The sequence below is a fragment of the Crinia signifera genome, chromosome 11 (genome assembly GCF_055691185.1).
Source record: "Crinia signifera chromosome 11, ASM5569118v1, whole genome shotgun sequence".
Taxonomy (NCBI): Eukaryota; Metazoa; Chordata; class Amphibia; order Anura; family Myobatrachidae; genus Crinia; species Crinia signifera.
Window position 1 is genome coordinate 28,995,599 of NC_139227.1, and position 12,689 is coordinate 29,008,287.

The window sequence follows — 12,689 nt, forward strand, 5'->3', positions numbered from 1 at the left end:
CACATAGAGCTTAACAATATACAGTGAAGGGAATCGGTACATCTGTCAGAATGAACTTAGGTCTACAGTCATTAGGTCGACCCCACTAGGTCGACTGGCAGGAAGGTCGACCTGACTTAAGGTCGACATCGGCCAAGGTCGACATGACTTAAGGTCGAATTTGCATAAAGGTCGACATGAGGAAGGTCGACTGGTCATAAGGTCGACATGGGTTTTTCACTGTTTTTTTCCCGAATGTCAACACAGTCGACATGGACACAGTTGGCAATGAGAATCGGACCCTCGCATCGCTCGCTTTGCTCGCAATGCTTCGCTCGCCACAGCTTTAATAACCTCCTCCACGCCCTAGTGGATGGTAGGGCATGAAATACCGCCTGTCGGCACATGTCGGCTCAAAAAACAGTGAAAAACCCCATGTCGACCTTATGACCAGTCGACCTTCCTCATGTCGACCTTTATGCAAATCCGACCTTAAGTCATGTCGACCTTGGCCCATGTCGACCTTAAGTCAGGTCGACCTTCCTGCCAGTCGACCTAGTGGGGTCGACCTAATGACTGTAGACCTAAGTTCATTCTAATAGATGACCGCATCCCAGTGAAGGTATATACACTCTTACTGATTTTGTGGCGCTTGTGATGTCATGCCATAAATAAAATAAATGATGTCAGACCTTTTTTCATTGACACCAGCATTATTCAATAGAAAAACAAGCAGACAATTTTTTTAAGGAAAAAAAAAAGGTATCACCAAAACCTACGAATACCCCCAGGAACATAAATGGGACTGCAGCTTGGTTTAGAATTAACCAATCACTTTCAAAATCATATTCACAGGTAATTAGTTTACACCTCCTCCCAGCAATGACAGTGTTTGTGATTAACCCCATTAAGATCAGCTGTTCCTGTAGGATTTCCTGACAGTTTGGTTGGTTGCATCCTGCTGGGGATAGCCCTGGGCTGAAAAGCATTTTTAAACAACTGCATGGTCTCATTGTTGAAAGGTACCAATCAGTAGATGGGTGTTAAAGAATTCCAAAGCCGTAACATGTGCTGGGAAAACTGGCATCAATGAGTGGAGATGATGTAGCACAGCGGGTATGTTGCCAAGATCAGGACGAGCCTCCAAAGACAATGACAGGACTCAGGAAAAACTCATCACGGAGACTACACAGCTGACTACAGCAGCGAGAATAGATCTGCAGGAACTGGGCACTCCCTGCACGGAACAGCAATCTCCTGTATTCTGCACCTATCTGGGTTATGGACTAGGGTGGCAAGGCTGGTACCATTTCTCCCAAAAAAGAACATCCAAGCCAAAATATAAATACACTATATCACTATAATCAACCCGAAACCACATGGAAAAATTACATATGGGGTAAATGTATTATGCAATGTTTTTCATCCTTGGTGGTTTCAGGTGTTTGATTGAAACTCACAATAATATTAAGTACAAAGCCAGGCGTTTTTCCTAATAATTAGTATTGCTCCGATCCAGCATCCGGACCAAGCGCCGAGGCGGCATGGAAAGTGGCACTTAGTGAATGTACTTAGTGGTGTGATGGGAACAAGGTTGGACTTTTTCCTGAATTCTAAAAATATTTGAGGCATAGATAACACAGCTCATCACCCAATGGATACTTTAGCTGCTGCCACACATGGTAGTTGCAGAACCATGCATTACGGTTGCATCTCTTTACCTGGGTTCTAGACAGAGTACAGGACAAAATGACCAGCTCCAAATGTCCAGATACTACGGAAAGAAGCCTTCGTCAAATAGAGAAGAATTCAAGGCCTCCCTGGTATATTGCATTTTTGCTGTAAAATAGTAATTAAAAGATGCATCCAGCACACAATAAGGGCTCATATTGCCACAATTAGCATCAATAAGGAATCCTTATTCATCTAAATGTTTTATTATGGAGTTACCAAGACAGGGGTTCTGAGAGTAGCCCATCCCTGTGATCTGTACAAGTAAGGTCATTGCAACCGTGAGAACGTTACTCACTCCCAGCCCAGGGCAGCCAAGAGGATTGCCGGGCCCCGGTAAAATTTTGGGGACGTGGCCTAAGTGTGGGAGGTGTGGCCACCTCCCTTACTTAGGCCACACCCCCAAAATGTTTACAGGGGGTGAAAGAAAACTCGAAACTCAGCAGCAGCACACACCTACAGCGTGTGCTGTGCTGACAGCAGGCTCAGCATGAGCTAGCATGCTGTCAGTGAGACGCTCATGCTGAGCCTGCTATCAGCACAGCACATGCTGAAGGTGTGTGCTGCTGCTTTTGCCTGGGAGGGATGGAGGGGGAAGGGAGGGGTCGGACCAGGGCCCCTTCCGGGCCCCTCCAGCACAAATCTACCTCTCTCTGCACCTTAAACTCCATTCACACGTTCCTCCTCCATCGTCCCTTATTCCCCCACAACCCCTTTCCCCAACATCCCCCCAAAATGTTATCATTTCTCAAATGACTTTATCATTACTATAACTTATAATGGACCTAAGCCAAGTCTGGCCCATGATTCATGAATAGTGGTGCAAACTCCACCCTTTGTAGTGTGATAGTGGGAGATAGGCAATGACACATTTACCCTCCTCCTCCTAATGTATTAAAGTGTAATACTTATAACAAAATACTGATAATGATCCATTAGCGAATTGGGCATTGTGTCATTTTTCCGTGGAGGCTTGACTGCGAAAGCCACGGTTTAATGTACATATACGTACTTCTCCTTACCTTCTCTGCGGAGAATTTGGGAAGCATGATACAAGAGGCGCCTACCCACAGAGGGCAGAGCAACTTGTTGACCACTCCGTGCACATGGTTAAGGGGCAGCACATGCAAAATGCGATCTGCTTTAGTCCACGACCACTCTTCTACCAGAGCAGTTACCTGTAAGAAAGAATGAAGGCCGATGAAAGCCTCCGCTACAATCGATAACAAGTGCAAATGTTGTATTTAATGTATTGTTCAAATTACTGTTATTTAGCTATTTACTCAAACTAAAATTGCTGGGAAATAACATGATGCCCTGGCTAATTTAGCTAAAAAAACGGTACTTATGTAATATCTGGGCTCCCGTTTTTCTTATGAGACCGCGTCCCCTTGCGGGGCTCGCCACGCTTCGGGCACGGTGGCTTGCTGCGCTCACCACACTATATAAAATCAACTCCATGCGTAATTGGATAGTAGGGGTATGAAAAAATGGGGTGCATTTAACATAGGAGCCCAGATAATACATAAGTACCGAAAAAACAAATAAACAAACAAAAAAAAATAAAAAATAAAACTGGATTCAAAATCCAAAACAATTTAGTGAGTGATGGAGTATTTGCTCTACATGGATAAATAAAACACAGTAAACTACATTCCACAACCCTTAGTACAGGTTAGTATCCCGGTTTGGTATGCATCATAGACTGTCTCATGATAGACATATGGTCGACAGGGTTTAAAGGTCAACAGGTAAAAGGTTGACTTGGTTATATGGTCTCCATGGTCAAAAGGTCGACATCCAAAAGGTCGACATGGACATGGTTTTTAATGTTTTTAGGGTGTCTATGTCGACATAGGTTGACATGGACACTGTGTAAGAGTACCGCGTCCCCTCGCATAGCTCGCCATGCTTTGGGCACTATTTTATTCTCCCACCACGCCCTAGTGGATGGTAGGGTATGAAATACCGCCCGTCGGCACGTCGGCTGAAAATTTGGTAAAAAAATACATGTCGACCTTCTGACAATGTCGATATTTTCCTGTCGACCTTTAAACCCTGTCAAACTATTGTGTGTCGACCTTTTGACCCTGTCCACCATTAGCGGTCGACCATTTCATTTTTTATGTGTTTGTGCAACATAGATGCAAGATACCTCAAGATACACCATTGAAATATACAAATATTTTGAAATACGGAATAATCAGTTATCCAAACATCTTCTGGTCCTGAGCATTTTGGATGAGGGATACTAAACCTGTAGTTAATAAAATACTTAGTATATCAGTTATGGATGTCATGTTGGAAAGGATGATGTATGTGTATTCCCAGTAGTTCCGTAAACCTTTTCCTTTAGTCAGGGGCGTAACTAACTATTTCGCGCCCCCGCGCCGCACGTTTTTTCGCGCCCCCCCCCCCCCCGCACACACCTAACCCCCCCCCCCTTTCTTACCCGTACCTGTCCTGCTCTCTGCCGGGACCAGCCTGACCGTCATGGTCCCGGCCGGCTCCTGCTGCTACAATGAAAACTGACTCTTAGAAAATGGCGGCCCCATACTGCAGACAGACAACTGTCTGCAGTATGGGGGCAGCCATTTTCTAACTGTCAGTTTTCATTGCAGCAGGAGCCGGCCGGGACCGTGACGTCAGGCAGGTCCCGGCAGAGAGCCGGGCGAGACGCAGACCACGGGTAACTATAGCCCCGCAGCCCCCCCGGTGGCGCCCCCAATTTCTCTGCGCCCCCCCCCCCCCCGCCACCGCGGGGGCTGCGGAGCTATAGTTACGCCACTGCCTTTAATGATGCAAAAAAGATAAACAGCACAATAATAAAACGTTTATTTTTCAGGTGTCTGCTCATTGCACAGGACAGATCAACTAAACTACAATTATTTTATGCATTAGGGAGGGGAGGGGGGGCATGTTCAATTGTATTTTTGGATACCCATAATGAGCACCCGACAGAGCTATTCAATTGTTATGCCAATCAACTATTGCGGGTGGCAATTATTTATACTCACACCCTCCCAACATGGGGGACAGAAATGTGTGAAAAGTTAGGCAGTCGGGGCCCCCAAATTTAATCTACAGCAGCGCCCAGTACTTTAGATGGGTTTAGCTGCTTTGAGCAATGGGCACCCAAGACAATTGAATAGCTCTATCAGGCACATATTCCTTATAGGTGCTCAAAAAACACCTATCAACTAATGCAAAATAAAATAAATAATGGTGTAATGTATACATCATTCTACAATATATGCCCATTCTGAGGCACAACCTATTATGTGACATCATTCTTTCTCACCATAGCACTTAGATTGTGGTGAGTGCTGAGCACACCCTTTGGTCTTCCAGTGGTCCCGCTAGTATAGATGATCATAGCCCCCCTCTCTTTCCAGTCCAGCTCAATATTGTGGTCTTCCATCTTCAACGTTTGATCTAGGTTCGGAGAACCGGGTGCAGTAAGCTTTGTGATGCCCAACTTCTCAGCCAGAGGGTTTATGAAATCAGTGTAACTTGCCTCTGCCACCACCAGGGCACTCTGGGAGTCCCGCAGGATGTACTCTAACTCAGGCAGAGGGTGACTGTTAAGCAGCGGAACGGCAATGGCACCACTCATCCAAGCAGCCCACTGGCACACCACATGTGAGGAGTCATTGGGACAAAGGAAGGCGACTCTTTCTGGGGGGATATCGTTGCTGGGATTACCCAGGAGTTGAGTTATCTTTTTGGACAGGGCACAACTCCTGAGATATAAATCCTTGTAACTGTGCTGCCCGTGACGGTCAACCAGTGCCAGTCTGTTACTAAATGCTGGTGCCTTAGAAAACACTGGAGCCCAAGGCTGGCCATGACCAGGCACAGGTGTGTGAAGGGTACAGGAAAGTGGGCGAAGTCTGTGTAATCTTAAGTGGGATAGCAAAAGACGGCATCCCCCAGCCATTGCTCCACTAGTTTCAGCTGTAGGACAGAGGCTTCAATCAGAAGAACAGATACAAATCTAGTAACGCCAGTTGACAGAAGGAAGATCATCTCCTTATTAGGATGCACGATTCCATTGGCTGATGAATCCAGGCTGCAAATACAAAAGCCAAGAGTCACTTTAATAAATGCAGCCAGCGCTGTTGCAGTCATTTTTCCTAATGGTGAGTTAGTGTTCATTCTAGCACCTGCTATCTTTGAAAACCCATGCAGTTCCTCTTCCCTGCCTGGGGTGTCGCTGTCTGCTGTGGTGTTTCTAGCACAGGTCTGGTTTGCATATCAGTGCTGATATACAAACCACACTGTGCCAGAAGCACTACAGCAGACAGCGACACCCCAGGCAGGGAAGAGGAACTGCATGGGTTTTCAAAGATAGTGGGTGCTGGAAGGAACACGAGTGAGTAATCTGCCTAAATACACTGCTGTCTACAGCGCTGTTGCTGCCAATTCATTTTCAGAAGCCTACAGGGTATAAGGAGATCATTTCCCTCCATGAATGTTCAGCCATTTCCATCTATCATAACATCCTATATAATAATAAAAGGCAAATGATGCTGCTCACCTCTATGTGGGGATTAAAGTGTTGTGCACACAAGCAGCCACTAGATAGCACCCGATGGAGCAAATAAAGGGTCACTCCATATGGGCACACACAGTCACCGGCTCGGACATTATTATTATCTTTATCTGTCAATTGACAAGGCTGGTAACTAGTAACACGGGTTCAGTAGGATTCCCTACATTTAAAATAATGCAGGTCAAAATACCGACATGTTCAAAATACCGTCATTCATTATTCCTATATACAATATGGCCAAAAATTCTGACACGATCCAAATGCAGAGATGTCAAATAAATCAACTATTTTGTTTGTCATGATGACATAGGAGGACACGGACGCCGTATAAGTGTACTGTGTCGCCTCCCATTCCCATGCTTCGGGCTCGGTGCCTTGCTGCACTCTGCACACTTTTATAATCTAACCTTATGCCCACTTGGATCGAGAAGTAAGAACAACTCGGTTTCAAAGATCAAATAATGAAAAACGATTGTCGACTTTTTGACACGTCAACATTTTAAATGTCAGCATTTGGACCAGGTCGGCATTTTTAGTGTTTTGGCATTTTGACTGTCTGACAATGGTTGCTGGCATTAACAGTTGGTATTTTACTTTTAATAATATAGGATATTTAAGCACAACACATAAATATGACGATGTATGGTAGATCTAGAACACGGATACTAGCCTCTTAAGTATTAATGAACCAAAATATGTATATAAATCAAGTAAAATCAAAAGGCCTAATAACTTAGGAAATGTTAAAAGCATTACATGGAGAGACATAATATTAACCATCAATGCAACCTGACCGAAGGACAATGCGACCGCTTTAGCGTCTTTGAGGTAGCCGCAGCTGCTGTGACTTTATGCTAATGGTAGAATCAGACCTTCCTCTGGTGTGCGTCTGACTGTGCAAGGACTGAGTCACCCACTTTGTACATAATTAATTACTGTAATACTGTGTGGTATGCCACAATTGGACACACTATCGAAGCTAGCACTAGCCCTATAGCAGGTGCCTTGATTGCAGTATGGCCCCCCATTGTACACGATTAGGCATCTGTGTGCTGTGGACAACTATTGTTTTCTTGCATCGCCCTCCTGAGGTGATGAAAATAAATCTGGCCAAAGTCGGGCTTTGCATGGGTTTAGCCACTTTAACTACAGTGGTAAGAAGATGCCTTAGCGCATTTCACCAATAATGAATGGCTTCCACAGCGGGTTCTGTTGCGGATTACATTCTTTGCACTAAGTACACATTAGTTGATAGATCAGCCATTTGAGCAGAGCGGGGCGCTGTGTGTGTATACTTCATAGGTCTGTTAATAATTTTGCTCACAGACTTATCGCATTGCCTATGCATCACCGTAGATCAGGCATGTCCAAACTGTGGCCCTCCAGCTGTTGTGAAACTACACATCCCAGCATGCCTTGCCATAGTTTAGCATTCCCTAATAGCAAAACTGTGGCAAGGCATGATGGGACTTGTAGTTTCACAACAGCTGGAGGGCCATAGTTTGGACATGTCTGCCGTAGATGTATTTGCAGATACAATAGATGAGTGCATCTGGCTGTGTTTGCTTACACCTGCTGCCGGGGCTGACATCAAATTTGGGCCAACAAATTCAAATGACTGCCCAGCTGGATAACAGGATGACCAATAAGTGTATATACTTACCTGAATCAGTCACTCTGTTGTGTAATCCACCGACTAGGCCTTGATGGCTAACCTTGACACTCCAGCTGTTGTTAAACTACACATCTCAGCATGCTCTGCATCAGATTTAGCATGGCCAAAATAGCAAAACTGAAGCAGAGCATGCTGGAATGAGTAGTTTAAAAACATCTGGAGTGTCAAGGTTAGACATCAAGGGACTAGTGTATGTGATGTGTACCCAGCAAAAGCACATCATAAGTGGCCCCAATACACTAGAGCGATTTGGTCCCCTTTCACATGATTTAGACCAGGCATGTCCAACGTTGGCCCTCCAGATGTTCTGAAACTACACATCCCAGCATGCTTTGCAATAGTTTAGAATTCTCTAAAAGCAAAACTGTGGCAAAGCATTCTGGGATGTGTAGTTTCACAACATCTGGGGGGCAAACGTTGGACATGCCTGATTTAGACCCATAGTTCTGATAAATCATGCAAAAAAAGTCAAATCGTATGTCATTTACTTCCGTTTCGATGTCTCGTGAATAGAGAGATTGTCATGGATATACATCGGGTGAAATGTAATAGGATGAGAGAATCAGAAAGTGAGAAATCTCCAGGTTTTTTTTTTAAGCGGCAATCATTTACACTGCAAAAAAAATTATTCTGCAGTGCAAATGATTGCAGCTTTAAAAACTTGAGATGTATCGTATGCGATCTAGCTGCTGGGATGCGAGACTGCGGTGATACGCGTCCTACGACCTTTTCATACCCCCACTATCCACGTCGGCGTGGAGTTGATTTTATATAGTGTGGCGAGTGCAGCGAGCCCGAAACGTGGCAAGCGGACGCGGAATACATGTAAAGTAATACGCGTGCGCTCGCCACGCTTCGGGCTCGCCACACTATGAATAATGTATGGGGGCTTTTAAAATACCTCCAGTTCTGGGTGCACTTTATTTTTTTATTATTTATATCATCATTGCATTTTATAGGCTCTGTTTAATAACTAGTTAATTGTCATTTAAAATATTGTGCTTTATAGCAAGAAGTGCACACAAGATACATGTAAGAGGCAGCATTTTGTGCAGGGGTCTAAAATACTGATAAATGGGGGACATTTTGTTAAATCGGGACACTGGTGCTAAGAGGGGGATCCCTTACACCTACTAAATATGTACATTGCAGCTGAGAGGTCAGGCTGATCACAGTGTCTCCCACTGACTGCCTGCTGTGGCGACTGGCGAGGTTACAAACATGTAACATGACACGGATCACGGTGGGATGTCAGTGACAGTATGGTGTATAACCTGAGGCCACTACACAGCGCTAACGCTAAGTTAATTGCCAGTTCTCTCACCTTCACAGCGCCGTCATTTGGGGACCAGTCCGCTGCTGCACAGCTTCCGGAGAAACTGAGACCCGGAACACATAGTTCCCACGCGCCTGGACTGCAGACGACGAGGAAAGTGGCTCGTTCTCTTGTAAACTCCATTTATCTTTCTCCAATATTAGATACATTTGACACTTTTATCGCCTTCTCCTTCCTCTCTCCCTCTCAATTTGGGTCTTCTTTCACATGGATAACTCTTGGCTCTAAAGTAATTGTTTACTAAATGTGACATACCCTCCAACGTGACCCATTCCATTAGGTACAAAATGCACTGTTTCTCAACTTTTTTCCTAATTGATAATTGCAGTCACCTGTGTTGAACTAGTTAAGTGATTATAACGGTGATCCAGAAAAGGTGATGGCAATCCTAAATTAAGGAAGAAGTCCAGAAGCAGAGCATTTTGTACCTAATGGAATGGGTCATGTTGGAGGGTATCATACCTCCCAACTGTCCCGCTTACCGCGGGAACGTCACGATATTCGGGGACGTTCCCACGTCCTGCCCGGGGCCACCATTGTCCCGCGGTGGGGGGGGGACACAGTTGGGAGCCCCTCCCCCCCAGCCTGCCATGAAAAGACGCTGTGCGCATTCAGCGTCGACGAGCGGCGAAAACGGGGGCGTGACCGGAGGACGCGTCATCCTGAGAGGCCACGCCCCCTTTTCGGGAACGGTTGGGAGGTATCGGGTATGGCAGGAGAGGGTCATGATAAGACAGGTGTTTCAGCACAGGTGATGGTAATCCATACTTGCCTACCTGACCCTCTCCATGCGGGAGAAAATGCTCTGTTCCTGGACTTCCCTGGTAATGTCTGATTGCCATCACCTGTGGTGAAACTTCTTATCAATTACCTATCTCCCCACAGGTGATGGCAATCATACATTACCAGGGAAGTCCAGAAACAGAGCATTTTCTCCCGCATGGAGAGGGTCAGGTAGGCAAGTATGTGGTAATCATGCAAGAGGAAAGTCCAGGAGCAGAGCATTGTGTCCCTCCTGGAGAGGGATATGTTTGGTATGAGTATGGTATGGTGTGACATAAAAAACCCACATTTATCTAGACACTGTCGAGCTATCATCCAGTGTAAGGTTAACATAGGTACACCCTAGGCCAGTGGTTTCCAAACTGTGTGCCGTGGCACCCTAGGGGTGTGCCCAGGGTGCCGCGGCCAATGTAATAGGCAAATTGTGGACAAACAGATGAATCCTGTGTCTCACCACATAACTGACACTAAGGAAGAGCTTTAACATACCCTCCAACATGACCCATTCCATTGGGTATAAAATAGGGATGGCCGGATACTTTTGCCATCGATGGGGGAGAACCAGATGGGTTTTTTTTTTTTCCAAAGTGCCGGGACAGGGAGCATAGCCCCGCCCCCGACACCCACAAAGCCCCGCCCACCATGTTTTGACAGGCGAATCAATCAAACACAATGAATGACCATCGATATTTAAAAATATCGATGGTCATCCATTGCATAGTTTAGCAATATCGATGGGCAGTTGCAGAATTACCATCGATGGCAATGGCAACGATGGCCATCCCTAGTAAAAAATGCTCTGCTTCTGGACTACTTAATATAGGATTGCCATCACCTTTTCTGGATCACCGTTATAATCACTGAACTAGTTCAACACAGGTGACTGTAATTATCAATTAGGAAAGTCCAGAAACCGAGCATTTTGTACCTAATGGAATGGGTCACGTTGGAGGGTATGCTACAACAGGGTTGCCTACCTGACCCTCTCCTTCAGGGAGAAAATGCTCTGTTCCTGGACTTCACTGGTAATGTATGATTGCCATCACCTGTGGTCAGCTAGTTACTTGGTAACTAGAAAGGTGATGGCAATCATACATTACCAGGGAAGCCTAGGAACAGAGCATTTTCTACCCGAAGGAGAGGGTCAGGTAGGCAACTCTGAGCTATAATTTGTTTTTACTTAATTTAATATATTTTTTCAGATTTTCTCAATTAGAAACTTTTAATACTCAGAGGTGCCGTGATGTAAAAAAAATTGGGACAGGGTAGCAGGGTAGCAGCTTGCTGTAAGGACCTGGAGAGAAGGAGCAAGGCCGGAACAAGGGACCCAAATGGACCCACACAGGCTCGCTTTGCTGGCCACACTTTGAGCAGGGAGGGCTTGTTCCTTCACTATCCACACCACCACTGGTTGCCTTAAGTAACCAGTGGCGAGCGGAGAAAGCAAGCATGGCAAGCGTCCGATTGGGTCCCTTGTTCCGACCTTGCTCCTCCTCTCCTCACCCCCTCTCCTCCCAGATCCTTACGGCGAAGGGGAACTAGTCACAACCATATCCTCAGATTCAGCTGCATGTACAGATGCCATTGTTAATGACATGCAGGAGCGTACATCATTAGATGTTGTTCTGACTGGTCATCATCATCATGCATGTCATTTAAAACATCATCTAGTGTGTACGCACCTTTATATTAAAGGTGCATACACACTGAGTGATTTTTTCACCTGTCCAAGTGATTTTTGTGGGGGTGGACGGCTTTCTATAGCAGTTATGGAAAGCCATCCATCCCGTCTGTCATCTGCTGGTGATGATGCGAGGGTGCATATCAGCATACTTACTGAGCGATTTTCGCGGAGGTGGACGGCTTTCTGTAGCAGGTCGCTATGGAAGGCCTTCCACACCGTTGCTCATCTGCTGAGCAGCCGGCCATGATGCGGGAGCATGTATCAGCACGCACACTGAGTGGCTTTTGAGCTGAAGGCAGCTTGAACTGTAAAAGTGAGCTGCTTTTAGCTCAAAATCACCCTGTATGTAGGGTAGAAGGTTTACCCTGTACACCATACACCCTTACATCGCTCAGATAAACCTTACTTGTAAACTCTTTCCAACTGAGTTGTTTAAATTACAAGCTCATCTACCTATTCTGTCTCTTTACGTCACACTGAAGATCCCACGCCATCATCACAATTGGAGGAGAGTTTGTACAAAGAAGAAATACTAAAATATTTGGTGCAGTTTTTAATGCTGCAACTTATCAGGGATTTTGTTTTACTTGCCTCAAGCAGAGGAAACCAAATCCACAAAAACTGCCCCATTTTCGTGCCAAAATGGGTCTGCATCTAGTGAAATCTGTGTGTTCCCGGGAGAATATTTTTGTTGACCAAACTGAATAGCCGTAAAAAAATATATATATATATCAGAGAAAAATCACGGAAAAAATTATTTTTTTTACTCACGATGTTTCTTCACAGGTAATTGTCCATTCCCCATTGATTAATATATTATTAAACCTATATTATTAAACCATTGGGCTTGCTTACTCTGCATGTGAAAAATCAGAGCCCTGCCTGGTATGATTTTAATGAACTTCTAATCTTTTAATATTTCACGTAGAGCAGCGTCACCTCCAAT

At 45.2% G+C, this 12,689-nt stretch overlaps 1 protein-coding gene across 1 annotated transcript in view; it reads right to left on the reverse strand.

The window, feature by feature from the left end:
* The window catches only part of ACSF3 (acyl-CoA synthetase family member 3), a 41,304-nt gene extending 31,883 nt beyond the window's left edge, over positions 1-9,421 (reverse strand). Inside the window, exons 1-3 of the mRNA XM_083165326.1 lie at positions 9,265-9,421; positions 5,012-5,782; positions 2,733-2,888 (exon numbers count right to left, since the gene is read on the reverse strand). Of these exons, the coding sequence (XP_083021452.1) occupies positions 2,733-2,888; positions 5,012-5,650 (795 nt within the window). The 5' untranslated portion in view covers positions 5,651-5,782; positions 9,265-9,421. The remainder of the gene's footprint in view (positions 1-2,732; positions 2,889-5,011; positions 5,783-9,264) is intronic.
* Positions 9,422-12,689: the final 3,268 nt, after the last annotated feature.